General features: G+C 52.9%; 6 protein-coding genes across 6 annotated transcripts; 3 read left to right on the top strand and 3 right to left on the bottom strand.

Moving 5' to 3' along the window:
- Positions 1-116: 116 nt before the first annotated feature.
- On the bottom strand, positions 117-7,439 carry LRP88_13263 (FtsJ-like methyltransferase-domain-containing protein; the record flags this gene model as incomplete). Its single annotated transcript, XM_083249638.1, has 10 exons — positions 117-2,096; positions 2,222-4,600; positions 4,715-4,782; positions 4,833-5,211; positions 6,241-6,305; positions 6,355-6,363; positions 6,413-6,548; positions 6,596-6,913; positions 6,961-7,261; positions 7,360-7,439. The coding sequence occupies 10 exons, from the start codon at positions 7,437-7,439 to the stop codon at positions 117-119; spliced, it is 5,715 nt and encodes a 1,904-aa protein (XP_083093972.1).
- A 1,083-nt stretch (positions 7,440-8,522) lies between these two features.
- LRP88_13262 (uncharacterized protein) lies at positions 8,523-10,223 on the top strand (the record flags this gene model as incomplete). The annotated part of the gene is made up of 1 exon (XM_083249637.1): positions 8,523-10,223. The coding sequence occupies one exon, from the start codon at positions 8,523-8,525 to the stop codon at positions 10,221-10,223; it is 1,701 nt and encodes a 566-aa protein (XP_083093971.1).
- A 4,282-nt stretch (positions 10,224-14,505) lies between these two features.
- LRP88_13261 (amino acid permease/ SLC12A domain-containing protein) lies at positions 14,506-16,333 on the top strand (the record flags this gene model as incomplete). Its single annotated transcript, XM_083249636.1, has 5 exons — positions 14,506-14,726; positions 14,797-14,850; positions 14,901-15,080; positions 15,133-15,575; positions 15,627-16,333. 5 exons carry the CDS (start codon positions 14,506-14,508, stop codon positions 16,331-16,333), a joined length of 1,605 nt encoding a protein of 534 aa, XP_083093970.1.
- Positions 16,334-16,841: 508 nt separating this feature from the next.
- On the bottom strand, positions 16,842-17,136 carry LRP88_13260 (uncharacterized protein; the record flags this gene model as incomplete). Its single annotated transcript, XM_083249635.1, has 2 exons — positions 16,842-16,942; positions 17,007-17,136. 2 exons carry the CDS (start codon positions 17,134-17,136, stop codon positions 16,842-16,844), a joined length of 231 nt encoding a protein of 76 aa, XP_083093969.1.
- Positions 17,137-24,050: 6,914 nt separating this feature from the next.
- LRP88_13259 (uncharacterized protein) lies at positions 24,051-26,642 on the top strand (the record flags this gene model as incomplete). The annotated part of the gene is made up of 1 exon (XM_083249634.1): positions 24,051-26,642. The coding sequence occupies one exon, from the start codon at positions 24,051-24,053 to the stop codon at positions 26,640-26,642; it is 2,592 nt and encodes an 863-aa protein (XP_083093968.1).
- A 663-nt stretch (positions 26,643-27,305) lies between these two features.
- On the bottom strand, positions 27,306-27,846 carry LRP88_13258 (E2 ubiquitin-conjugating protein MMS2; the record flags this gene model as incomplete). Its single annotated transcript, XM_083249633.1, has 3 exons — positions 27,306-27,369; positions 27,420-27,625; positions 27,694-27,846. The coding sequence occupies 3 exons, from the start codon at positions 27,844-27,846 to the stop codon at positions 27,306-27,308; spliced, it is 423 nt and encodes a 140-aa protein (XP_083093967.1).
- Between the last annotated feature and the right edge of the window lie 136 nt (positions 27,847-27,982).

Genomic DNA, 27,982 nt, shown 5'->3' with positions numbered 1-27,982 from the left:
ACTCTATCGCTGAAGCATAGTGTGAAGAATGCGAATAATTCGGAGATTATAGTTGAAATATTACTAGATCAATTGCTTCCAACGCCTTCTATGTCTTCACATTATCCTCGCTTTGTCTAAACACCAAGCTCATCCCCAACAACCTCCAGCGCTTCTCTCAGCAACCTCCCTACCTTCTCATCTCCAACTACACCTGATGCTCGCACAATCAGAGGATATAACCTCAAAAGATGCTTTCTTCCTTCACTCTCCACGCCGCTCAACTCGGGGATAGCTCCACTCTCGCTCTTCATGTCCACCAACTTCCTGAGAATCCACAACAGCTCCTTTCGCTGGCTCAACGGCTGAGGCATCTTTCCTCGTAGAGGTTGATCGGCAATGTACGCCCTGAGCGTCAAAGCACAGCGTAGGATGAGGAATGGAGCGGCAGTGCTGGCGATCCGGCCATGGAGCTTAACTGGTGACTCGGCAAACCGCTGATGTTTCGCGTCTGGGGACTTTGGCGTCGGTGGCTGAACGACGATTGCTGGCTCTTCTTTGGCGGATATCAATGCAAACAGCTCGTCACAGGCAACATACGCCATGCTTGTGCGTTTTGTCGGTGGAATCGATACCGTTCGACCTGCACGCGAAGTATACAGCGCTGCCAGACCCTTCTCATGACTACCGTTGATGATTGACTCCTCGGCTGGTGAAGGAGCATGGATAATGGATGTTCTGAAGAGACTCTCAGCATAAGACTTGCGAGCCCTTTCAGAAACAGCTTCAGCACCAAGCGCTGGAATGATGAGTTCTCTAAGCTTGTGGAAAGAAGCAATGTCGAACGTCTCATCGGCCACAAAGTCGGTTCCAGAGGCAGCACTCTTGCAATCTGCACTCAAGATTCCGTCGGCGAGAGCGACGATCGTGGTCCAAATGTCTTGAACCACTCCCCGCTTGATGTCAAGGGTTATTATCTGTGACAGGGTGGCCTCCAGAATGACAAGGGCTGTGGAGGTGGCCAGTCTCCATGGCTGAGTAGATTTGGTGATGGTCGAGAAGCCATACTTGAGTGCAATCGGTCTGCACAAAGCCTTCAGAGCCTCGTAAAACGCACCGCTACGGTAGATGTCGGGATCTGCGGAGTGATTGAGAATGAGGTTCTCCAGCGTCTTCATGCTCGCCTTTGAGAGCGCAATGTAAGTGCGTTTGGGCCCTGGCTTAGACGAAGCGACTTGGAATGGCAGGACAACAAAGTCTGCAACCTGAGTGATCATGGCAGATGGGACTCCATCAATGTCTGTCCGGATCGTCTGGATCGCTTCGACGATGTGTGCCTGTAAAGGTGTCACATACTCGATATCCTGGACGTAACTACCAACAGAAGCCTCGTCCAAGGTTGCTCTCAGCAGACTCAGTATTCTTGCGACTCTGTCCACAGTGAGATCACCCTGAATCAGCCGATAAATCTCTGCCAAGGCAGAAACGTAGGCAACAAGGCAGTTCTGGTTATCCTCAGCCTTGCCCTTGGCAGGCTTTGAGATTGGAACTCCTCTTGCCCATAGATCCCACGCAAAGTCGACAGTAGTCTTGTTGAACACTGACTTGCCGTCATTGCTTGTCTGAGACAAAACGTGGGCCAACGCCTTGAAGGTTGCAGTATTAATATCCAAGACTTGAAAGTCGAGGAGTGTCGTGAAGTGGGTGAGAAGTTCTCGCCAGAGGTGATCAAATGAAGGATGGACGGTAAGAATGTCGAGGTAATTGGCCAAAAGACTCGAGATACCGTTGAGAACCACAACCGCCGTCTCGGTCCATTCGGTTCGGTCACTCTCATCCGCTTCATCCGATTGCGAGGCAGATATCTCTTGTTCGATTGATGAAAAAAGCTTGAAAATGACCGACTTGACGCAGATTGACCATGACTCAGGGCTGAGTCGATCACCATAAGCATCGAATATTCGGAGTAAAGTCTGAATCGCACTGTTGCGTAGCTCAAGTCTGTCGTCTGTGGTGACAGTTGTCAGGCGAAGTAGGAGAAGCATCCACAATGCTGCGTCGGAGTTCTTGTGGTCGTGATCGGCAGCCATCTTCTCAAGATCAGAAACCTCTGTTCCCTGCATCATCTCTGCTGTTATGTCGAGAGACTCATTCTTTGCCGAAAGGAAGTCGGACAGAACCCAGAAGAACGTGACCGTCTATAGAGTGTCAGCTTGATCAAAAACCGACGGGATAAACTTACAGTCAAGGCAATGTTGAGATCATCGTCCTGGGAGCAGAATTTGTAGAGGGTATCAACCAAGATCAAGAAGCAAGAGTTTGGCAACGACGCCAAAAAGTCGGAGCAAATGAGTTGAAGCGAGTTGAAAGAAGATCGAATGAGCTTTGCTGATCGGGTATCAAGGAGAATCGGGTTGGCGAGCGAGCCACGACGGTCGGCAGGATCAAACTCTTTTGATATAAAGATGGTGCCAATGATTTCGAAAGCAATGTCCCACCCCTTGACGAGACTCTCTCCAGAACCTTCAATGATGCTTTTGAGGCCTTCAAGGATGATCTTGTGTATGTCGATATCAGTCGAGTGGCTGGCAACAGAAACCTCTCGGTCTCCTTTGAGCAGAGGCGCCAGCGATTTCCTCAGAGCCTCGAAGAATCGGAGTTGGATGTCGCCACGGATCTCTTCAGGGAACGAGGACGTGACACTGGCAGCCTCCAGAACCAGCTTCACAAGTATATCTGCTGCTCTGGTCCGAACAGACGAGTTTGTGGTAACAGAGGTTAATGTCTCGATGAGCTCCTCACTCAAGACATCCCAGCCTGACTCTTCTGGGCTGTATTCCAGCAGTCTTTCAATGTTGATGGTGGCAATTTCTCCAAGCTTAGCAAGTGCAAATTGGTCCTCTTGCGTCGAACCAGAGCTCAACTGCCCCGAAAATCGCCGAGGCTGTGTAGTCGGAGTCTTAAGTTGCCCATCAGCTTGGGGCTGTTTGGCTTCAGGTGGTTCGACAGGCCTCTGCATCAATAGATTGCAGATGGCTGCTACCACCTCCAGGAACGAGTCATTAGGAAAGTCAATAGTACTTTCAATCAGTCTTGACGCAGCTGTCTCGACAGCACGAACCTCGGATCCAAAGTTGGCCATGAGGGTAGCAACCTCGCTGTCGCCTCCTTGATCGGGTCCCCGGCTCATAGTTGGAGTCCTGCCTGGAGTCTTTCCGCTCACGAATAGGACAAAGTCAGCCTGTTGAAGCGTCTCAAGAATGATGCTCCATGCTCCTCCTAGAGTTGGGCCTAGTGCGATGCCCAGGTTCAGGAGCGCCCGCAGACACAGCAAGTTTCGAGTGTTGAGCGACGCCACAGAAGCGTCGAAAGATGCTTGCCGCTTCTCTGAAGTGGGTGTAGCTGGAGTTAGGCTGTCGACGCTCAACAATCCTCGAGCGTTGCTAAAGAGACTCGAGGTGTCCGTAGGCGTGCTTGGGGTCTGGGGGCGAGCTTGGCCGGCATTGACGCAGGCTGTGAGAACGTTGGGTGGCACGGCTGCTTTCCCCAGAGTTGTAAGGAAAGCATCTCGAGGAGTAGGTAGTTGCAAGAGTCCAGCGACGTGAGCGAAGCGCTGGAAGGCACGCACCAAGCCATGATAGTACTCAGAGTCAAGGGCAGCATATAAGAAGGTGGAGCAAGTTGCAAGAATTGCAGGCCAGCATTCTTCGACGATGGTGGCACAGATCTTGACCTCGGAAAACAGGGGATGCTCCTCTAAGGATAGGGGGTTCAGAGGGACTGGGTTTCTCTTGAAAGACGCTGACCTCTCTAACCTCCCCTTTGCCGAATTATCCTCCGGTGCAGGAGAATCGCGGCCAGTCTCTTGCTTTGAGGTCTTCTTCCGACTCCGAGTGTCACTAGGGACTGTGAGAGGAAGGATAAACTTTGCAAGCCCGTCAGAGACAGATGAGATACAGGCCAGAACCAAGCTGTAGATGTATGACTCTGGGATAGCCGGAGCCTCTGTCTTATCGAGTTGGTCAATGCATGGAACGCGAACAGAGCTCCACTGCGTGCTGATACCAGTGGTTGTAGTCTCGGATCCAACGGGACCAGCCATAAGCATGCCACTCGCCTCGATGATGGTTTGGTCGGAGGAGGAATTTGGGTTCAAATTGGCGACCGGCAGTGTCGATTGGTGTCCAAGCCCAATAACAGCAGGCTTCTCAGTGCTCAGCCGTACGAACGTAGCTATCAGAGGCTTGAGTACGTCCTTTTCTCCATCTTTGGCGTCAAACATGGCAAATATTCGTCGAAGGAGGGCATGCTCGGCAAAGATTCCTCGAAAGACCTCCATGCACAAAGCCCTCTTCCAGATAGAATCATCTTGGTCAAGGAGTTGTGTCAGAATCATCAGTGATTCGCCACATTCTGATGGTAGGATGCTGATGTGTCTGCGTAGCATCGTATAGAGAATACGAACGAGTCGCACAGTGGTTGCAAAGTTTGGCTTCCCCTTCAGAGCACTCATGATAAGAGGCATGACCCTGACTCGCAAGATCTGAGCCTGCTCGGGGTGGTTGCTGAAAACGGTTGCATGATTCGTAATGACGGACTCGATGAGCTCCAGGCCGAATGTCTGCGGAAGTCCTGAGACTCTGATGAATTCTGGACGTTGGTTTTCTGTCATGAGACATAGATCATTAAAGATCTGTTGGTCAGAACCTGATCAGAAAACGGCCTATACACATACCCGATAAGCGTCAAGTGCTGCAGGACGAGTCTCAGATTGTTCTGGGTCGCCTGTCGGAACATCGCCAACTTTTTCTGCTCCGGTTAGATGATTCCTTGTAGAGATCTATAAAACTTACTATCCTCGGCAACAACCTTGTCAAAAACTGATACAACCAGCTGTTGTAGCGTTGCCGCTGAAGTATGATTCACAATAGCGTTCTTGCTGCTCTGAAGGGTGAAGCAAATGTTAAGAGCCGTCACCAGCAAGTTTCCCTTGAGATCCGATGCATAGTTCTGAACCAGAGAAGGCAGTGCCTGCAAGATTTTGAGTTGTACATCCAAGCCAGCCGAGGTGGCCTGCATCAAAGCCTCCAGCACCTGGTTCAGCTTGGACCGAGGAAGAGCCTGGGCAACGATGAGGCGTTGCAGACAGACAATTGCGATGGCGGTGAACTTGGCATTCTTGGTTCCGCATGCGATGATGAATGGGTTGACAAAGTTGACCTTTTGGGATAGCTCTGAACAGGGTTAGATGGTGCCGGATTAACATGGTGAGGGTCAGACCTTCAGGAGCCGTCTGTTCCGAAGGGTTTCTCAAATTTCTCAACTCTTCAAGGGATTTCTCCGCGGCCTGCAACGACATCAGAATTTGGGACCATACGCTGGCTGCAGCGACTCACTTGTCGCAAGTCATTGTGTTTCCTCTTGCTCTCCTGAATGAGATTCGCCAGCTCCGTGGCTAGGAGTTGCGTCGTCATCTTGGCCCCGGGCAAATTTTCGGCTCAACACGGAGCATGTGGCTTTTTCGCAAGTCCATGCAGCTCCAGATGAAATTCTGCCGCTGCACGACGTTAATCTTGTTGCGATGCTGTTGAATTGTTGTCGTAGGCAGTGATGTGTCCCTTGTAGATGAGGCGGCAGAATCGCTCACCGCCCGCCTCACGTGGGGCGGGTGACGCCAGTGCTCCGAATGTGGCAGGAATGATAGATGAAGTCGAGTTCAGTCACTAAATAATGCCCAGGACTATAACATAGGAAGATATATAAGAATGATCTTAAAGAACCATTCTCTTTGCCTATCCAGGCCCGGATCGATAAGATAGTGAGATGGGAAGAGCAATGATTCATCCCGCAGAGTTCACCACTAGCCACCCTAGAGAAACATCTCCCTCACCAAAAATCATGATTCTGACCCATTATTTAATCATGAAATATGGGATGAGCTCAGATCAAGCGTGCATGCAACTCAATAAACACGTCCTTAATTCATTTTCTATGGCTCTTTCTGGTTTATTCTAAATCGACCGAGATTCGCCAACTGGCCCAAGCCTCAGTTCTAGTTACGCCGCTTCATCATGTTAGTACACATGCGGCTTGTTGAGGCAACCAAACATACCAACTCCATTATCCAAGCATTGCGCTGGTTCTAGCACTAAATTTTAAACGGGAACGTTGTTGAACAGGTACGACACAGATTCGCCGTTGTGAGTTCTCCGGATGGCCTGATTTGTTAGCAGGGGAAGTAAAAGTGACCAGGGAACATACCTCAGCCAGGGTGCCGGAAACGTCAATGACCTTGAGCTTAGGGCAGCGCTCGATCTTATCGCCAACTATTGAATGTCAGAAAAAGGCCTTCGCAGAGGCAAGCCGATGACTTACGAGGGACGGCTGGTAAAGTTAGCATATGTCTGTCTAGTTAAGATGTTGGGTCACTCACTGTTGGTCACAACAAGACCAGAGAGGCATGACTTGTTGATGGTCTCAATGGCATTACCACTAAGGATACCATGGGTAACAATAGCATAAACCTCACGGGCACCATGCTGGTTCACCGTCTCGGCAGCCTTGGCAAGCTGTGACGAATTAGATATGCTATATCCCAGGTCGTCAGATGACTTACAGTTCCACAGGTGTCAGCCATGTCATCGACGAGAATGGCAACCTTGTCCTGAACGTCACCAACGAGCACCATGCGTCCAACAACGTTGGGGCGAGGGCGCTCCTTGTGGATGAGAGCAAAGCCGGTGTTCAGACGGTCAGCAATCGAGGTGGCACGCTTGGCACCACCAGCATCAGGCGAAACAATGACGCAGTTCTCAACGTCAAGGTTCTGGCTGATCCATCGAAGGACTGAGGGCTCTGCGTAGAGGTTGTCCACAGGGACGTTGAAGAAGCCCTGGATCTGAGAGGCGTGAAGATCCATAGTAATCACATGATTCTAAGACTATTAGTGAAGGTGAGAGAAAAGGGCCAGTATCGACGCACGCATCCTGAGACCTGGAGCATATTTGCGATGAGCTTTGCGCTGATGGGAGCACGAGACTTGTCCTTCTTGTCCTGCCGAGCATAGGGAAAGTTGACAACAACGGCGGTGATCCGCCGGGCCGAAGCTGTGCGACAGGCGTGAATCATGATGAGGAGCTCCATCAAGCCATTGTTGACATCTCCGGGGGCGGTTGACTGGAGAATGAAGACGTCCTCGTCACGGACAGACTCGCCGATGGAAACACTGGTCTCCTGGTTGGAGTAGTTGAGGCTCATGGTGTTGGCGATCTCAATGCCGAGTCTGAAGCCGGATCAGCAACTGCGCATACCCATTGCTCACCGCCGCGCCAGACAGAGCCAGCGCCAGGCAATTGGAGAGCTTCCATCTCAAGAACCTACCGACTGGCGACCTTGGCACTGAGATCCGGGTGGGAGCTGCCCGAGATGAGCTTGATTTCGTTCGCCATTTGGTCCAACATTGTCGAAGAGAGGAAGAAAAAGAAGCGGGGCTGAAGATTTTTTGGCGGCGATAAATATGCGCGGGGAGCTGAGGAGGATGGATGGCGGGATGGCTGGCTTGGGCTGGGCTGCACGGGTTGGTTGACAGGGAGCTGGTATGTGATTCAGGCTGGTGATCAACGCCCAAGAAGAATTCCGTAAAAAGCAGGGATTTTGAGCAAGATGAAGCCGAGGATATGTATGACTAACATGGATTGGATGTAGGGATGTCAACAAAGAGATCAAACTTTTCCATCACGGGTTTTAGGTTGTGGAGCAACACGCTATCGCCATCGCCTCTGGACAGTCACCTGGACTGGCAAATCCGGATCAACCTGTCGATGGGATTAACTAGCTTCCGGACAGAGCCGTAACTTAATCTGGGGAAAACAGGAATGGTAGAGGTCATTATGATCATTTTGATTGGATTCTAGATTTTTCAATTGCGTTGCATCTGCTTCTGCCGTCTACAAGTCATGCCTGACCTTCCAATCATGGCGACGTCATCTTGGCTTATTCAATGAGATCCGCGGGGAAGTGAAAAAGGCAACTGACCGACTTAAGATCCAATATCGAAATATTTTACGATTATCCACCCAAATACTCTCTTCTCTCATTATTCGCGTTTTAGTTTTATCCATTTTACCAGCTTTCTGGTAAAATTCCTGTCCACCGCAGCCTGCCCCTCCATTCCGGCTTGCACCGGAAACTCGCCGGGATATCAAGGAAAAATGGATCAGCTTCGGTAGTCCAATTCGCCGCCGCCTGAACATCATCTGCCCAACCAACAAGGCTCAACTGACGACCTCGATTTGCCCCCAGACATCGAAGCCATCATTGCAACATCTGACGGCCAACTACTACGATCCGAATTCTGAACCAGCGATTTGATGCCCCGTCAAAGTCCTCCTCCTCCGAGTCACCTCACCGCTTGCCCGCCTCGCCCTGCGCATGGTTCAAACCATGTGGGATCAGGGTCATCATCCAGCATGGCACATCATTCCTTTTCGCCGCGACTGCTCTCGCCACGGCTGAGCCCCGCGCCCCCCTCGTCCCTCCACGATATGGCTCGCAACCGCAAGCTCCGTCTGCTCGTCGCGGCGACTGGACCCCGCGATACGTCCTGGGCGCAAGCGCTCGTTGTGCGACTCTCCAAGAACCCCCAGATCGAAGCCCGCGCCATTGTCGACGATGTGGTGCCGCGGTTGACCCAAACAATCATCGTCATGCAGAACCGGAGTTTAGCGCTAGGAATGGGCGACCGAGCGGATGACGTCGAATTTTACCGACAACAAGCGTTTGAACTTGTGGAATGGGCAGATCTGATGGTCTGCGTGCCGCTAGATGCGGACAGTATCGCCAAGATGCTGGCAGGCGTTACAGATACGTTCCTCGGCGAAGTGCTTCGAGGATGGGATACGCAAAAGAATATCGTATTGGTGCCCGGCATGAGCACCCACATGTGGTCGAACCCGATGACGAAGAAGCATCTTAACAAGATACATCGGAAATGGAACTGGATACGTGTGGTAGCCCCGATATTGTGGCATTACGAAGGGACACCGAATCCGAAGCGAGTGCCGAACTGGAACGGCTTCAACGAGGTGCTAGGCATCATCAAGAACCAAGCAGACTTGCTAGGACTGGGCCGAGACGTCGAGATTGCGACAGGAATGGCCATGGTGGCTGATGTGGACGTGAGAGTTCAGTCAAAGTTGCCGCCAGAGATATGGACTATTATCCTCGACTACGCGGGAGATTGGGAACTGGCAAAGGCCTTGGGCATGTACACGAACCTTCCGATGCCTCCGACATGGACGAGCCGGCCCAAGGACCCAGCCGACCCCTTGAAGGTCTACGAGCACGAGCTCGAGTGGACCGTCCTAACATGCAACTCGGCAGCGATATGTAAGAAGATATCGCAATCTCCGCCGGAATTCCACGACATCTCGGCGTTGGTTATCAAACTGGTCATCAAGTTTGGTCTTATCGACGTGCTGGCGTATATGGAAGCCAACAGACCGGATCTCTTCAAGGCGTTTGACGGAACGACGCTGCCGACCAAGGCCTCGGCCTACTATCCTCGCACCGATGTGTTGGACTATTGGAAACAGAGCAGATGGTTCAGAGAACGGCATATCTATGACGCAGAAGCCGTGGACGGCGCCTCCAAGAACGGGCATGTTCGTGTGCTGGACTGGTGGTGGCGGCGATCCGGACTGTCGATGCGATATACAGAGTCAGCTCTGGAGCAAGCTAGCGGGAGTGGGCATCTCCTTGTGCTCGAATGGTGGCGCGATGCCGCGGCGCAAGACGACAAGGTCGTTTTACGACCGGGCCGGTCACTCTTATGGGCAACACAATATGGGCAAGCTGATGTGCTACGGTGGTGGGACGCGTCGGGTATCCCCGCGGCGCATGGTGATAGCGTTGCCAAGATGGCTAGCCGCTGGGGACAGGTGGACGTTTTGGAGACGTGGAGACGACTCAAAGGCGACGACAAGCTCGTCTACGACGCCGAGGTGCTGGTACCGCCTACCATATATCAACACCTAGCGGTGCTCGAATGGTGGCGCAAGTTTGCTCACGGAGAGCTCCAAGGGATGGAGGGACGTAGGCAGCAGGTCGAGTTCCGAACGTGCAACATTGAAGAGGCACTCGAGGACAGCATCGGAGACCAGAGCCCGGTTCGACGATGGTGGACACAGAACGGGCTGAACCTGGGACTACGAGATGAGGAATGGCTTAAGACGCGATATCTCTAGGGCGGCCAAGGGCTGGTCGGCGTCTGGACCGACATCTGCACCTGAGCTTAATCGAGGTGGATTGAATTAGATCCCGGGAACCCGGGAGTTTGGAACTGGAAGAGGTGTGACAGCCCGATGGCACACCGTTTGTCCAGGATGGGAATCATACGCATCGCCGCGTGGCATCGTGGTAAATCGAAAAGGGGTGGGATCTTGACGGTGGGATTGCGGGGAGCAAAGGTGACATTACGCGGCGTGGGTGTTTTTGCACATCCTTTGGAGTTGCGCATGGGACTGAATTACGACTCTAGTCTGAATGATGAGCGAGGCTCTGTTTCTATTGCAGTATTGATGGGCGTTGATGTTGGGTCATTGTACATGTCATGAACTACCTAGAGTAAACTGCGAGCATCAATAACAAGTCGGTACCGAAGCATAAACCGAAATCCCAGCCCAGCCAAGAATCGCATCAAGTCAGCTCATACAAACTTCAAGGACCCTGAATGACCCGTGCCACATCCGTACGACCGTGTCTGATGGCATTCGGGGACAACGAGACTGGCCTGAGTCTCGTTGGCTACCGTTGAGCATCAAAGTCTTGGCAACGGCAGACATGGGAGCTGGAGGGGGGTTAATTACACGAGGAATTAACGGCTCCGACATGAGTTGGTCAGCGGTTCCCTGAAGCAATCCTCATGGTGCTTGGCGCAGAAAAAATGCCAAGATGGAATTGATATCCGGGGGTGTGGATCGGCCTGAGGAACATGTTTGATATGGATGATGGCCCAGGTACAGGACCGGGCCGGTCGACGAGAGGAATAGGAAGGACAGGGCGACTTTATGTCAGGCACTGCCGAAGCCAGGACGTGGTAGGCAGCGGTAAGATACGACCATAGACGAGCTAATGGATGGTCAAACTCTGGCCCTTGACTCTATCTCGACAAGGGTGACATCAACCTTTTCCCCACTCACACACTAGCTCAGTCCTTCGGATGCAGGTCACCCTCTGCCGGGGGGTCTTGAGTCTCTTTCTAGAAGACGTGCTCGTCCATTCACAGCGGCTGATGAGAGCTTCCGTACATGCGCGTGGCGTAGAGTAGCGGTGGGCTGGTTCGATTTGGCTCACCAGGGAGCAAATGCCGGTGGCCGGTAATTCCAGAGAACCCGAGACGGTCACCTTGAATATTGACTGCGATTCATGGTTTTGAAAGCGTGGTGAAAAAAATTGAAAGAAAAAGAATGGGCCCTCAACTCAGCCGTTACCCCGGCTATCCACAACAAGTCCCCGTGCTGGCAATGGGCTCCATATGTCTCGCCGTCCGTCTCTTCTCGCCTCCCGAGTCGTCCCCGGGCCCCTCAACACGGCACGTCCACAGCGCGACTTTTGTAGTATCCATTACGTTTTGGCGCCTGGGAATGGCAAGACTGTTCGTGGGGCCCCGCGAGACCCGAGGTAAAGGATTGATGAGGAGAATCTGGAGTCTGGAGAAATAAACTGGAGAGATTTTACCTTGTTTTCTGGAGAAGGACGGAGATCTTTTGCGGAGAGAGATCTGGGCGTTTTTCTGGGGGGAAAAGAAGCTATTCACGTTTGTTACCTAGGTGAAGGCCAAGGTGAATGCAACGGCAAGCTTCGATTTGGAGAAGGCGCAGATTTGGGGTAACAAGCCCACATTCTCCTATCGTTCGTGAGGGGGGCGCCTATCGCTACCTGGGTTTGAGAGCGCGCTTTCCCTCTCTGCGCCTGTTGTTATCTCTCTAGGGCGTAATTCTCCAAGTGGAACGCGGTATCGGAGGGCGATGGATTGGGGAAAGGGGGGCGATAAGGAGAGGGGAAAGCCATTCGGCCCTGTCTCCCCATTTCTAAGCAGGGGGTTCATGTCGACCATGTTACGACACCTGACTTTTGCCCTGCTTGTGTTTTATTGTGTGTTGTGTGTGCGCTGAGTGTTTTGCTGAAAAAAAGGGCTCCAGCTGGGAATATCGTCACGTACGTAATGACCATGACTGTTTAATCGGTCGCTGTCCGACAAAGTCCCACTTGCCACTGCCACGCTTAAATCCATGCTTAACTGGAAGTGACTTTTCCCCGCATTTCTCCTCTCCTCTCTCCTCTCGTCCTGCTCCTGGTGCCTCGTGGCCAAGTACATGTAGCCGCGCTTTGCTTCGTAGACCGGGTAGGTAGCCAAGCCAGCTACTCGTCCGCCTCCACATCGGGCATGAACTGGGTGAGACTCGGCGCGAGCGACGAACCAAGACAGTTCGAGGCCTTGACGACTTTCCCCACCGGCATATGCGAAGAGATGAGTTGGAGATGGGAGCTCTGATGGTGAGACTTTCTGGGGGCCTTGTAAAAAGGCTGATATTTATGAGGCCATACCGGAGCCCGTGGGAGAGGAAGAGACCAAACTTGTCGGAGCCGTCAGAGAGTGAGTTGACTCGGGCATCAACAGGATCAAGGTTTCGCTCGGCCCGTGGAAGGGAATAACCAACTCGGAGCCGTTGCAGAAAACCACTGGCACTGGCTCGGAGCCGTGGATCCCATCTTTGTTCCCCCCTGCAAGCGGTTGGAGAGACGGAGCTGTAAGCCCCCCTGCAGCCAGCCCCTGGTGTTGTGATGCTGTGGTGACGGGCACGACCGCCTGTAGTTTCTTAGACGGGCTCGTGAAGCGATGATCCCTCTGGCTAAATTGCGGGTACCTCATTTGGGTTCTAAGCGTCACAGTTGACAGACGCTCGAGGCAGCAGCAGCACGCACCGCGTCAAGATAGCCTCTGATCTGATCTGTATCTTGCGAGTGGATTTCTCCCAGACCTGCCATGCCAGGACAGACGAACGAACTGGCAGAAGGGAAAATCAACCCACCGACCCACGCCCGGGGAAAGTGCCTATCTCTGGCAAGGAGGCCCTGCCGTCTCCCCACCATTGAGATATCGACAGGGATGGTGGAGTACCGTACGCACCGCGCTTCGGAGTCGTGGAGATGAGGCAACCGAGTGGGAGCTAGAGCTCCACTCCGTTAGAAACGGCCAGTGGGATCGCCGTCTTTTGTGATATCGGTGGTTTATCTGCGATCCGTTGACTGAACAGTTTTACTAGACATTTGAGATGCGCCCGCTATTCACTCCACGGCCTGCGTGGTGTTGTAACAAATTGAAGAAAACATGTTGTAGAGCCTCAGGTTCATGAGCATGTATTTGCTTTGCTTCTCCACAAACCTTACAGCTGATGCTGTACGCCAGGGCGGTCAAAATTGGTCAGGTGGCTTATGCCAGGGTCATGGCAGCAAGCAAGCAGCCTCTCATCGAGACGTGATGGATCGATATCGCTGCTGTGGCGTTCTGGCCTGTTTGACATGACGAACAAGAGAGTAAGCTGCCGCCCGGCAAGGCTGGATCACTCAAAAAATATCGCGGTCCGGTCGAGATTAATGACTCTATTCCCAATCGGCCATGGACTCGAAGTCGACGCGGCCAACCAGACGAGGCTTTACTCTGTAGTTGGAGATCAATAAAACCCTTAACTACCTACCTACGTATGTACATAATCAAAGTAAAAGAGCAGGGATCCTGGTCTGGTTTCAACGGAGAGAAATCCAATCCATCCTGGAGAACCCACCCTGGTCTCGCCTGTCTTGGCACTTCTAGCGGCAGCCAAACCTTAGCTTCCCTCCTACACCACCACCACGGAAACAGACTCAACCTGTCCTGTATCTAAGGTTGCGCCTCCCAGGCTTGGGCTGATCCCCGACCAGCCGAGTCATGTCCCGCTTTCCCCCACATGAGGTTGTACAAGGCCTTGAGCTACTTTGTCGGGACCGGCCCGGCTCTGCTTCTCTCTCTCACCTGGGTATGGCCGCCGCCGCTCACCTCTGTCCCTGATGGATTTTGAGAGTCCCCTTCTGTCCAGGGCCCCGGTTCGCCTCCGCAATTGGCTTATCATGGCACCACCCGGTGTAGTCGTGGGTCATGTCAGTCACCGATCCCTCCCCCATAGTACGGATATGCACCCAGTTTCAAGGGACCCGGTACTTGGATGGGGATGGGTTGGTTCAGTTCGCTGACGCAGGACAGGCCAGGCTAGAGGTGAAATCCGAGGGCCGGTTATGATGATCCATCGAGTCTTGCTCCCTCGCACCATGCCGCTCAACCTGCATGCATACATAAGGAAGCCATCTCCCCTCCCCTCCAAGGTTTTAGCCATCACCAAGCCGGTGTCCTCGCTTGACATTGATCCTTCCACCTTACCTTTCAAGTCTTGAGGAGTTGTATCATATCCAGTCTTTGAAACCTCAGTCATCATGGGTATTCCAACAGACCCCGAGGCCAAGGGCGGAGAGGCCCCCAACGTCTCTGACACTGCTCCTGGCATCCTTCTCGATGGAAACCACGTCGACGAGCAATATGGTCGAACTGTCCGTGGTCTCTCTCCTCGTCACGTCCAGCTCATGGCCATCGGTGGCTCCATCGGTACAGGTCTTTTCGTCGGTATCGGCGGTGTCCTGTCCTCAGCCGGTCCTCTGTCTGTCCTGCTCGGTTACCTCATCTGGGGTGTCTGCTTCGTCTGGCCTTGCAACCTGTGCGTGGCTGAGATGTGCGCCTATCTTCCTATCCGTGGATCTATCTTTGAACTTGCTGCCCGTTTCGTCGACCCTGCTCTCGGTAAGTTCACGACCAACTATCACTAAAGTATCAGGCTAACAACCATAGGTTTCGCTATGGGATGGACTTACTTCTATGCTGGTCTGATGCTGGTCTGTGTCGAATACAGTGCTGTAGCGACACTTATGCAGTACTGGGTCCCTGATATTAACCCCGCTGCTTGGGTTGCTATGGCCATGGTTGTCTGCGTCCTTCTTAACGTTGTTGCTGTCAAGTAAGTGCCTTCGAAGCTTGATGCTGCCCCAGAAGTTCTAACCAGACCCCAGGTACTACGGTGAAGCCGAGTTCATCATGGCCTCGCTCAAGGTCCTTCTCCTGTTCGGTCTCCTCTTCATCACCCTCATCACCATGTGCGGTGGAAACCCTAAGAAGGACGCTTATGGATTCCGTTACTGGGGTGGTGGCAAGGCCATGAAGGCCTACCACGCCGAGGGCGATCTCGGACGCTTCTGCGGTTGGTGGAAGGTTATCCTATACGCTGGTTTCACCATTGCCGGCCCCGATATGATCTCTCTCTCGTCTGGTGAGATCCAGAACCCTCGACGAACCATCCCCCGAGTTGCCAAGCTCATCTTCTACCGACTCGTTGGTTTCTACGTCTTTGGTGTTCTGGCTGTTGGTGTCATCTGCAGCTCTGAGGATACTCGCCTGCTTGGTGCCATTGAGAGCAGCGCTGCAGGTGCTGCTGCCTCTCCCTGGGTTATTGGAAGTGAGTAAAGCTATTGAAAGCATGACCGGAACAATGCTAACCAACCTGTAGTTGAGAACCTTGGCATCACCGGTCTCCCCGATCTTATCAACTTCCTGATCCTCACCTCCGGTCTCTCTTGCGGTAACGCTTACCTCTACTCCTCATCCCGAACCCTCTACGGTCTTGCCCGCGATGGCCAGGCCCCTGCGATCCTCATGAAGTGCACCAAGGCCGGTGTCCCCATCTACTGCGTCATCACTGTCAGCGTCATCAGCTGCATCACCTTCCTCGTCGCCGGCGAATCCTCCGTTACCGTCTTCTTCTGGTTCGTCGACCTCACCACCACCGGTCTCATCGCCACCTACACCATGATGATCATCGTCTTTGTCGGCTGGTACCGCGCCCGCAAGGCTCAGGGCCTCGACGACTCTGCTCTCCACTACGTTGCCCCCTGGAACCCCTGGGCCGCCTACCTCGGCCTCTTCCTGGGTACCGTTGCCCTCATCTTCATCGGCTTCGACAAGTTTGAGCCCTGGAGCACGCAGGGTTTCATCACCAGCTACTTCTGCCACGCCTACGCTGCTATCCTGTTCGTCTTCTGGAAGGTCTTCAAGAAGACCAAGTTTGCCAACCCCGAGACGGCCGATCTCGTCAGCGGAAAGAAGGAGATCGACGAGGAGTGCAAGCACTGGGAGGAGGGCGGCATCGAGGAGAACTACCGCCGCGAGCTGGCTGCCATGCCATTCTGGAAGCGCTGCTGGGAGCGTATTTGGTAATTGGTCTCTGCGACCTGCAGGCCTAGATTTGCTGTACATTTGGATTAGCAATATGCAATATGATTATCGGTTATTGACTGAGAATATTGAAAATGTCTTTGTTTCCGTGATATGTGGATGTTCTGCGACGTATTCCTGCTTTAACCCCTACTCTGGCTAAGACTGAGAACGCTAGAAGAAGCTATGGCGCGGGATTCATACTTTTCTACACTTGAATCTCAAGGACATAGAAGACAATTTGTAATGCCTATAGTGAAAATATTAGAGCCAATCGAGGGGAATATAGATACATGGCAAGAGGTTGTTCTAATATGAGTTGTGAAAAGCTTGTGGTTTCATACCAGGCACAACTTGATGCTCATGACTCTGGCCCCATGTTTTCAACCCCTTCTCACTTTTCAAAAAATTCCGATTAGCAAGACTTCCCATAGCCATCTAGCCATCCTTAATGGTTGAGTCGTCTACTCAGCTATAATTGCCTTGTCATCCTCATCCATGGCAGTCCCCTTTACTTGTCCATGGCCACCTCGACATTCACATCCACAGCCATCCAGTCTCCCTCCACGATAGTAGAGCTGTCCTTGGAGGAGCGGAAGTTAGTCTTTATTCCTAAAAACCTTGTTAGCTTTGGGATTCAATCTGGGCATTTCACGTAACTTATCAGAAGAGTCACCTCCGTCGCCTTCCTCTTCGCCCTCGTCCGAGGCAGCGTCATCAGTTTCGCAATCAACCTTGGGGGTAGCAGCAGAGGTAGTAGCCTTTCTCTTTCGAGTTTTAGTCGCCGCTTTCTCGGTAGGCTCCAAGTTTCTGCTTCTAGGAGCCAAGGTGAGCCAATCCTTATAATTTGGGTAAGAGATCGGAAGATATTGGTTTATCTTTGCGCCTGCGAGGAGGGCTAGCTTTAGTGAGTTGTCGTTTGCGATCCAAAGCTTAGATGCTCTACGTCAAACAATCATAGCACGAGTAGGGTTTTTTCTAGCAAACATGACCCAGTTCTGTCTAAGTTGCTCCTCTGTTTTAAGATTTTCCTCGGGTGCGAAGTTCCTACTCTCCTTAACCTCCACCTCCACCATCCCGCAAGCATCACGCGACTCAAGATATCCCACAAACACAGCACGATCGCGAGATCTTCCTGGCTCACCCCCTGCCCTAAGAGGCGCAGGATAGTGATTTCAGTTTTCGTGGCAAGTTGTCCTTTCTTCCCACCCTCGCGTGCTCCAACACCTAGGTATCGCCCTGCTTCTCTTACCACCTGGTTTCCCCCAGGCGCCCCAGTTACCAGTTCCACCACTCTATTTGCTAGTGAACTCTCTTGTTCCTTGGTTCAACATCGTCGATGTACATCCTCACAACCTCGAACATGACAACAAAGAACTCTGCGATCCCCACTTCCGACTGAAAGCCTTCTTGGATATCCCAGACCCTACAACTGAGGAAGCATCTGACGAGGAAGATGATGACGAAACAGAGGAAACCCCAAGGCTATCCCTTTTGAGGCTCTTGCCGCCCTTGTCAAAATCGTAAGAGGTGTGACCACCCTCGGCGAGAAGACTGAGCGACAAACCACCCTGAAGCGGAAGTTAACCGTCCGCAGGGAGCGCAAAAGAAGATCAGACTTTTACCTAAAGAATGTAAGATGATTCATAGAAATGACATGATAACATTATAAAATGATTTGATTATTATTTTATAGTTTATTCTCTTGGTTTACTTGTTATTAAGTCAAGTTAATCCTTTCTGTTGTCTTCGTTGTACATAGGGCATACAAGAAGATCCATGGTTCATTAGGCCCTTCAAGTCCAGAACGACAAGGACATGGTTCAGAAGAAGACACATACTATGGTTATGAACAACATAATCTTTGAAGGATATGCGGACGTCATTGAGTCGCTTGGAGATGATGCTGGGGAGGAGCTTGAGCTTGATTCTGCTAACAAGCTCATTCCGCCTAGAGGCGCTGAGAATCCAGAGGTCAACAGCTACGAAGCCTCTGGCTTCCATGACTGAGCCAAGGCTGGATTAATTAACATTTTCTGGCATGTTGAGATAGTGCTCTTGCGAGAGTTGATAGTTGCTAACTTTGTTTTAGAGACTAGAGAGATGAGAGTTACTTAGGATGGCGCCTGTGTGCTAATTGGGCTTTGCTAAATGGTGCTTGGCGAACCTTGTAGCCCGTCCTTGGGTTTTACTGAGAATGCTGGCTCTTCTCTGGCGGTAGATCATGGTCACTTTCTGGGAATGGAGATCATGGAATTCGGGGCCAAAAATGGAGATGGTGTCAAGGGTGAAGTCCGAATATGAAACAGGATTGCCCCAGGGAATACTACTTGACTAAGTTTCGCTACCATAAGCTTTGGTTTTCAGTTGTTTTGTTTATTTAGAAACGAGAAAGAAACAAAGAAACGCCCAGTTGAGGTTCATATCAACGGGTTTGATAGTCGCCAAGAGATGATCGGTAGCCGAGACAGGAGCTCGATGATCACGGTAGCATCTCGATGCGAGCCTTATTTGAAGACTAGGTATTGTAATAAAACCAAAAGATATTAATACGGACACTCTTATTAGTACATTATAGCGCTTAGTCGTTGTATTACCATGTAACGTTCCTCTTGATTGGCGAGGTTCGTTAAGCACGTCGCCATGTAACACAGCAATATAAAGCCATCCAGGATCTACAGTATCGAGATAGCGACGTCTACCCGAACCGATCCGCCGAGAGCATTAACGTCATTGCCCGGCCTTGCTAGGTAGATATCCATCGTCATAGTTAGTTTGCTACCGGTGCATTTAGCCACGAAGCTGCGCAGATAACATGTCTCAACCCCAAACACACCCCGACTCGGGACAAACACCAGACACGGAGCAATTGCCTAGGTGCGCAACCGCGGAGGATCAAAGCCGTTCAAGTTACTGCCCCGCGCCGATCAACCGTGGTAGCAAAAGACCCTCAAGCGAGACGAGCCAAGAAGCGGGCTCGACCCAGAATCACGAGACGCACGCGGGTCGAAGGGAGCAACCGAGAGTCATGAGGAAAAGCAAACGTCGGCAATATTGGCGGGTGAGGTCGGGGCAGGATAGTCAAAGAAGAAAGGTGAATGCATGCGAGATGTCACTGTTGGTTGCGACCGCAAGCCGCTGTGGATAAGAGATGATAATCAATTTCATCCCTAGGCATGTGTTCGAGCAACATTCTGTGAAGGGACGAGATGAAAAAGAGTCGGTCGAGAGGTTCTCGCGATCTGCGCAATATATCCCCAACGCAGATTCCCTTACAGCTTCGGAAACGCCTCAACCTTGCAGTTGCAGGAGGCTGAGAGACATTGGGCGAGATGCTTCTGGTGGCAGGCAGGGTTACATTGGAAGCCTGTACGTGCATGAGCGAAGGAAAAAAAAAACAAAAAAAACCTGTCAGCGGGATATTGTCAAAAGGACTGTTTTGTGATGTGTCGGATCCATGTGCACAAAGGGGGGAGAGTCAGAATAATGAGCCCAGTTACAGTGCGGATAATTACCTGAAACCACGACAGCTGGATACAACTGACATTTCAAGCCACTCTCTCAAACACAGGCGATCAAGGGTCCTGCGGTGACGTCGTTGGGGGCCTCCAGGGGCGTGTGCTTGTGCTGGTTGCTGTGTGCTTCTTCGGAGTCCGGGGCCGCGGAGGCTCCTTGCTTTTTCCTAGACAATTGCAACCGCCGCACATGGAGGCTGAAATCTAACGATTGCCGACAGGCACTCACGACATTAACGGGAGGCGGAAGACGGGTTGTGACACCGGGCTTGTTAATTTCGTTGGCTGTCGACCATCGTACGAGACGTCGAGTAGAGGGTATTAACTGTGCCCGCTGGTTCAATAGTCTGGCCTTGCATGAATCGCTAGCAGCAAGGGCCACCGCAAGTGCCTACAAGGCTGGATGGGACCGTTGTCTTTTGAATCAGATCACGTCAGGCGAGAGACCCAGACACTGATTGACAGGCACGGCACGGGGTCAGCATGGCATGGCGAGGCATGGCAACCATGGCCGTCTGCGTTTGCGTCCTTGAAGCGAACGGAAAGCACGAGGAGCCTAGGATTATTACCCCTGGCCCGGCAGGCGTCATGACGGACGGTGGATATGTAGGGAGGACATGGGGCGAAAACTACGGATACATAACTCACTCGACGGACAAATCCCAGGCCGAAGGATCACCCAGAGCTGCGGGTAGAGGCAGTTCGTGGTGATGATGATGTACGAGGGACCGTCTTCACCGCAGATGAAATCTCCGCGATGAGACCGGGGGCGAAAGCACTTGAAGAGACGAGTCATGCGCACTCTGGGCAGGGGCATTTGAGGAGCGAAGTTGATGACCATGATGGATGAATTGGACAGACGACGGAACCGAGTTCGCGGGTTCTACCAAGAGCCCGCCGGCTTATTCTAGTCTATTAGCGCTGGCGCTGGTGATAGCGTCGCCGCGTGGCTCTAAGCGGGGGTGAACACGAAGCCAAGGAAGGGCGAAGATCGTACTAAAGTCAATGGACAACGTGGGCAGCATGGGATTTGACATGAGGCAAATGAGGATGTGCTGTATTGGATTGGATGTTGGGTTTATGACTTGCAGAGGGGATCCGATGAGCTTCGGATGATTGTCGCCAAGGATGAGAGTCCAGCTGTTGGGTTGGTGATAGACAATTGCTCTGCATCTCCGCATCCGCATCCGGGGGGAGCCAACAGACATGGACCGTGAGGTGGCATCGTGGGAGATCGACACAAGTTAACAAACACAAACGACTACCTTTTCGGATAGATTGAAAGAGATTGATTATTGATTATCACTCTTTCAAGGTCTACCTGCAATTTTGCAGCGTCTACAAAACACCCGGCGTAAAAAAGTGAGGCTCTCCGTCCCGTGCCGCGCCATCCAAACGCACGGCGCGCAACCTCGGCCGAGCCCAGCGCTCGCTCGCTGGATGGATCAGGCGAGAGGCGAAGCTGTCCTTCTGGAATGGAAACCCATGCGGCCTGTGGAAACGGGTTGGAACATGCAGCTGAAACCAACACAATCGAGCGGTGCACGTGGAGGAAGGGGTTCCCGTATTCCATGTCTTGTCTCGCCCATATCACCATCAGTTATCACGAATCAATCTGCGGCTGTTCCGTCAGAGCAGGGAAGGGACAAGACTCAACTGACAGCTTGTCATGTCAATCATTCCCCCTGATGCCCATGCCATACCATGCCCCCTCGGGAGGGACCCGACCTCGTGCTCTCTTGACATGGAGATCCGGGGGATATGCCATATTACACCGTGACATCGCCAGTAGCCGAAATGTCCACCAGAGAGGGACTCTCTCTGGCTAGTAGGGTCGGACTAGCCAAGCGCGAAGAGTCCGTCATCTGCATACCATCCGTACCATCCATCTGTGGTGCCATGGGATGGGGACTCTTACTCAGCTCCGTGGGTGGCCGACGCTCGCTTCTCGTCCTTCCACCGACCGACCGCCTCTCCGTTGTGCTTCAGGTCAAGCACAAGGGGGGGCAAGCTGGTCGGCTGGGCGTCTGCCTTTCCCACCACGCTGGAATTGGCGTCGAGCCGGTCGAGAGCCAAGCTGGCCACAGAAGCAATTCCATTTCCACCCCCCTGGTTTGTCATTGGCGATCTAGCTGGGATCATGGCGGAGGTGGCAGACCTCTGAGAGGATGCGAGAAGAACAGCCTGACGAGGGAGAGATCGTCGCCAGATCTGAGCAAGAAGCAACGACTGACCGCCACGATCCCTGACTGTCGGTGATTTTGAGTTGCCGAGCAATCTTGTTCCTGAACCTTTCCCCCTGGACACATGGCATCGCAGGTCGCCGCCTCGTCCACACGCTCGGACAAGGCGGCAGCTGAATCATTTCCATACTGTTGCGTGCGCACAACACAGACCTCTTGAGCATCCAAGACCTTCTTCAGCGGGCAAGCCTCGCAGAAGTCTTCAGCAGTCTTCAGCGCCCTGCGTCCAGGGGGCGGGGAGCAGATCCTCTACTGCAGGGGTCTTCCTCTCGGGGCACCATCACCTGCACCCACCGGACCCGCACTGGACTCACCCCGTGTCGTGTCGCCCGCGTCGTCCATGTCTTGTCGCCGTCTCCGGGCCCCTGGACTGGACATCCATGGCTCACCACCGTCACCATCAACACAATCTAGCCTAAACCGCATCCCTGCTGCGCTGAAGAGAAGGATTGAGGGAGAAGGGGAGAGCATGTTAGGAATGAAGAGAGGGAGGGTGACAGCTGAATTGACTGATTAAACTCGTATGCAAGAGATCAAGTTCAAGACTCGTCAGATTTGGATTTGGCCGTGACGCGACCCCGGAGAGATGGAACAGTAATGGAAGGCTTCTCTGCAAGGTACGATACCACGCAAATCCCACGAATGGTTAGACCTCCTGGCACCGCCATACGACGAAGCAAATTACACCGACTTGCCAGTCCAGGCCTAGACAGGTAACCTGACCTCTGCTTGGACACGCCCCTTGGCAAGCCATGACTCTTTTTGACTTTGGCTTGGCCCCGGACCAGACTCAGTGCCATGGAAATGATGGCGGGGGGGACAGCAAGTGGTTTAGCTCTCGACTACCGTGCGCGTGGTGTTCATGCTGCTCATCTTTGATGTGAGAGAGAGTGTGTGTGATTTGCTCCAATGAGTGCCGTGGATGATCCAGTTTCGTCTACCGCCACCACCAAAAGCCATCAAATCGTCTGGACCCAACAAATAGAAGTTACTTTTTCTTTGTTTTTCTTTTTCTTCTGACGCTTTTTGCTTCTTTTTCCCGACGGCAAATCGTCGCGCTGCCGGAACGTTTCTCACCTGCGTCTGCTTGCTTTCTTTCCTGCTTGCTTCCTGCAGGAGCGTTGTTCTGCAGCTCGCCGTCGACGCATTCCTCAGTCGATGGATGCTTCTGCCAGCCCGTTCAAGTTCGGCTAGATCTCATTTGCCCTCTCTTGCGTGCAGGTGGAGAGGAGCTCTTTTGCTTAGCCTGATCGCTCGGGCGGGATTGGCAGATTGCGGCCGGGATTGATTTGGATGAGGAAAAACCCATCCATCCATAACAGAGGGAGAGGACGTCTCCATCCTTGTCTGTGCCTGCCCGCACCTGCACGCCCTCCGTACCTTCCTTGTCCTCCTAGTGTCTATGCAGCTCACACCCCAGCCCATGTCCATGTCCCTCCCCCAAGCAGAGCAAGCCCACTTCACTTCCATCCTATCCACCTTGCTTGGCTTGGACAATCGTCCCTTTTTATCTCGACGTGCTCGTTCGTCTTGTTCCCCAAGTTCCCCCTCCAATCCTTTGCCCGATCCCGCGGTCCTGGTCGTCGTCGATCGCTCTTGCTGAGGAACAGAGGAGTGTTGGATGAGGCGTGAGGGTACTCTGCTGCATATCAGACACCCATCCTCGACTTGAACTTGCCCAGGTTATATCGAAATGCCACGCCCATGAGCCGACATTTGAAGGACAAAGACGACCCGACAGTATACGACCGATAATTGCAGCATCTGAGACGAATACCGAACCGATCACTTGACCACCTAGTCAAGACCTCCGCTTCAGCAACTTCACCATCAACATCGACACCGCTCCTCCGCACATGTTGCTCTCCGTGCCGTCGACTTTGCGCTAACAGTAGAATCCCCGGGGGGAACCTGACGATCCAACCTGGGGACGGAAAAATAAGAGGGCACCCGTGAGAAATCATGGCCAAGTTTACTTTTCACGGCCGCAAGAAGCAGCCGCCAAAGGTGACTGTCACCGCCCCGCCTATGAGCAAGGCCCAAAAGATCCTCGGCGCGACTGCTCTCAACATCGATGCTCCTCACCAGTGGGAAGACTTTTCTGGCTCCAAGGTCAGTGTCGCTGCCACTGATACTTCTGATACTCCGACATATGCATCGTCGGCGAGGCATCAGCGCGGTGGTGGTCGCGAATGGGGAGATGAGTCGGAGATTGTGCCCCGGCAGTTCAGGAATAATGGAGTGCCCACCGACGATTACGACGATGACGGAGTCTCGGACATGACGAGCATCCTCAGGAAACGGCAGTCGTCTTCTACCCTTCACTCGTGGTATGACAAGTCCAAGCAGCCTCTGTCCATCTCCCAGCAGACGTCGAATTCAGCCATGGCCAAGGGTCTCCCCCCAAAGGCGCAGAGGATGCTGGATATGGACCATGCGCTGGAAAATTCAAAGTCGAGAAGGAAGAAGCCCGCTAAGCTGGACCTGTCTCACCTTATGGGCCGGTCTCGGAACAAGAAGAATGAGAACCAAGCTTGGGAGGGCCCTATTCTTGGCCCCGACCAAGTCGTCAGGTCGCCTTCCGTTCTGTCACCGTTGAGCACGCCCTCATTAAGAGGGAAATTGTCAAAACGGCCCACAAAGGAGAGTCTGAGGTCATTACATTCGGAGACGAATCGACCTGAGACAAACCGACCTACGATAAACCGACCTGCGACGGGTGACAGCAACCGCCGAGGACATGGTCATCTAAACGGACTGCCTAATCTGTATGAGCATTATGAACAAATGTCGTTCCGCCAGGTTATGGATGAAGAGTTGCATGAGATGGAGGAACCCCCGGAGAAGCCGAAGCAGGCGGAACCTCAACCCAAGCCGACAACTACCCATGCCAAGCAAGGGCATCATGCTGCACCGCCGGCACACCATGATGAGCAAATCGTCTCACAATATGCCAAGCGCCATTTGCCCCAGACGCCGCAGGCCATCCTGGCGAGTAAGCCTGGCCAATCTTCACCAACCGATTGCGCTGCCAGCGTGTCCAGTAGGCACACGCGCACGTCAAAGGCATCGAAACGCACCGATAGGAGTTTCCAGGAGTCGGATCTTCAGGAGAAGAGCGTCCTCTCACTTTCATCAGACTCTGAGGAGGACGAGTATATGGACTCATCGAGCAAGGGCGCTGCCTCCGTGCCTGAGTATGCGCACTCTGACGCAGGATCATCTATTGACTATAGGCCAGCTACATCTCGGACATCCGAGAGTGCCGACAACAGCTCAAGACGATTGAGCAGGTCGAGCAGGTCAAGCAAGCGAACCAGCTTTGCGGCCACAAACAACTACTTGACCATCCCGAATGGACATCACCGGCCTCCCGCTGTCAGCCCTCGGTCAAGCTCATTATCTGGAAGCTCTACAAACACCATCCAGGAGGGAACCGCTGGTCAATCACCCTCTCGTGTGTCAAGCATGCAATCCAACTCGTCGGCAAACACGACCATGACATGGCAGAGCAAGCCTGGTTACGGCCTGCAGCAGGCCAAGGCTGTCGCCCTGCACACTGCTCAAGGGCCTTTGGAAACTACAGATTCAGAGCCAGAGAAGGAGGTGGAATCTTCAGAAACCGAGCCAGAGGCTGAGGTTGACATTCTCCCTGCGCGGAAGTATGTCCCCCGCGACTCGACAACAACCAACCCCGACCAACCGACGCCTCCTTTGAGCCCCAGCTCAGTCGACTTTTATATCCGTTCCGCTCACTCTTCTATCGATGGTCACGGAAGCCATAACCGCTTCATGGCCGTCACCCGCCAGGAGGAGATGCTTCTGGCTGCTCTCCGTCACAAGAGGCAGATCATGCGTGAGACGTTCCTCAATGAGATGGACGAAGGCGCCCGGAACGAGAAGCTCGCACCCAAAGGTCATCAATCAAAGCCTTCCGAGGCCACCATCACTGAGTCTTCTTTTGACTTTGACTTCCCTGCTCCTCCTACTTGCAAGGACAAGACAACCGTTACTGCAGATGGTACCACCGTCCTCGACCTAAGCCATAGCGCCAACCAGACACAGCCCACGGCCAAGCCGATGAGCGTAAAAGAGACCCGAGCCCCTCCTGCGGCTCCTCAACTATCCATGAAAAAGGCTGCACCTAAGCCTCATAAGGACCACCACCAGCACGAGCGCATTCTCCTCTACCTCGATTCCCCCCTTGCCGCGGAGCACTCGATCGATGAAGCTGAGCCAAGTCCCGACCTGAGCGACTTTTATGAGTATGAGAACGAGTCCGAGGGCTCAGAGATTGTATCTGAGGTCATCCTATACGCCAAGCAGCGTCGTCACAGTGACCGAAAGAACAGTCAAACCAGCAGCAAGCGCCGACCCAGCCGGTCCCAGCAAAGCCCCAACCGACAGGCCGATACTCTCGAGGTCGGCGTGCCTCGCCCCGATAGCCCCATCTCCCCCGATGCCCTCTCGGCTGTTCCCCGTCGGCCAACAGTCAACAAGAAGACAGCTCGGTTGAGCGCAGTTGGCCCTGCGCGATGGGGTTACGAGGACTAATTTCACACGTCCCCAGCGGACGACGATACGTTCTACAACACTTTCCTTTCTTTTCTTGATTCAACGCATTTTAGAAACCGGAGTATTCCTGGATACCTCGATCACAGCCATGATCGCACGCACATACATACAACATTTCCTTTGTCGGCGATGATTTCCTTAAGATTTGTTTCTTTCAGGATACCTCAACTGGGTTCTTTCCGGAGCAGTAGGCGAACCATCATTGTGGACTGCTCCTTGCTATGGGAGCATCTGGTGGATGGAGTTTCTCTTGACGACTATGCCCGACTGCGACGAACTATCCCCTGGATACTGAACTATTCTATTCTAAACCACCTCTACAAAATGACGACTGCTTCGAGTCGCCTGAAACAACGAGTTCATTGGACGTGGGATTGGTCCTCAAGGACGGAGCGGAGCGGTAGCAATTTCTTTTGACGAATGTGACGAAAAGCGAAACAAGACGGATAGGTACGGGACTGTAATATGACTGAAAGGGGGGCATTCTGGGTGGAAGTTTGTGTATCATATTGTAATTCGCGATAGTCGCATAACGTTCTCGAATACCGCAGAATAGCGAGGAGAGGGGCAGCTGGCTCCTTGTTCTCCAAATGGATAAGATTCATCTTGAAATTTCGACACCTTTGTTACGTGGTGAATGGTTTACGAGTAGGTAGAGCCCTCGGGAGGCTGGGGGATCTTCTTGTTGTGGGAAGAGGCCATGTATCTGGTTCATGTCAGTTGTGACTCCCTGGCGCCATGTCTGGTCTCCCGTACCGTCGCAGTTCAATGAGGATCGTCTCCATAGTGTTCTCCCGCTTCCACTGGGCCAGGCAGGGCAGCTGGCTAGGATCGACGACACCGTTGGTTGGGTTGACGCAGGGCAGGTTGACCTGGCTGACGAACTGGATCGTGGGGGGGAGGTCAGGGTACTCGGGGCCGCAGTGCATCTTGACGCTGTAGATGCGGTTCTCGTGGACGGACTGCCAGCATATTAGCTGAGCTGCCTCATCATCTGTAAGCGACACGGCGGTCTGTAATAAGAACCTACATGAGGGGGACCGAGGATGGTGCCGTTCCAGTTGCTCATGAGAAGATCCTCGGGATCCTCAAGACCGTAACTGCAGGCCTCGGCGCCGAGACCCTTCTCACCCTTCTCCAGCTCCTCCAGCAGGCGAAAGTTGCGAGGAACCTTGGCAGCCATTGTGACGTATCTCTCTCCTCCGTACACAAACTAACCCTTTTAACAAACCAAAAAGAAAAGGAGGTGGAAGGGGGAGATCGCTTCGTGGGGGTGACGTTGTTGTAGTGGTGGTTGATATTGGGCTATGAACTTTCGG

The sequence above is a fragment of the Fusarium phalaenopsidis genome (assembly GCF_050370095.1).
Source record: "Fusarium phalaenopsidis strain FUZ10S chromosome Unknown contig_32332, whole genome shotgun sequence".
Classification (NCBI taxonomy): Eukaryota; Fungi; Ascomycota; class Sordariomycetes; order Hypocreales; family Nectriaceae; genus Fusarium; species Fusarium phalaenopsidis.
Note: the sequence above shows the minus strand (reverse complement) of the source record. Positions and strands in the feature narration are given on the sequence as shown.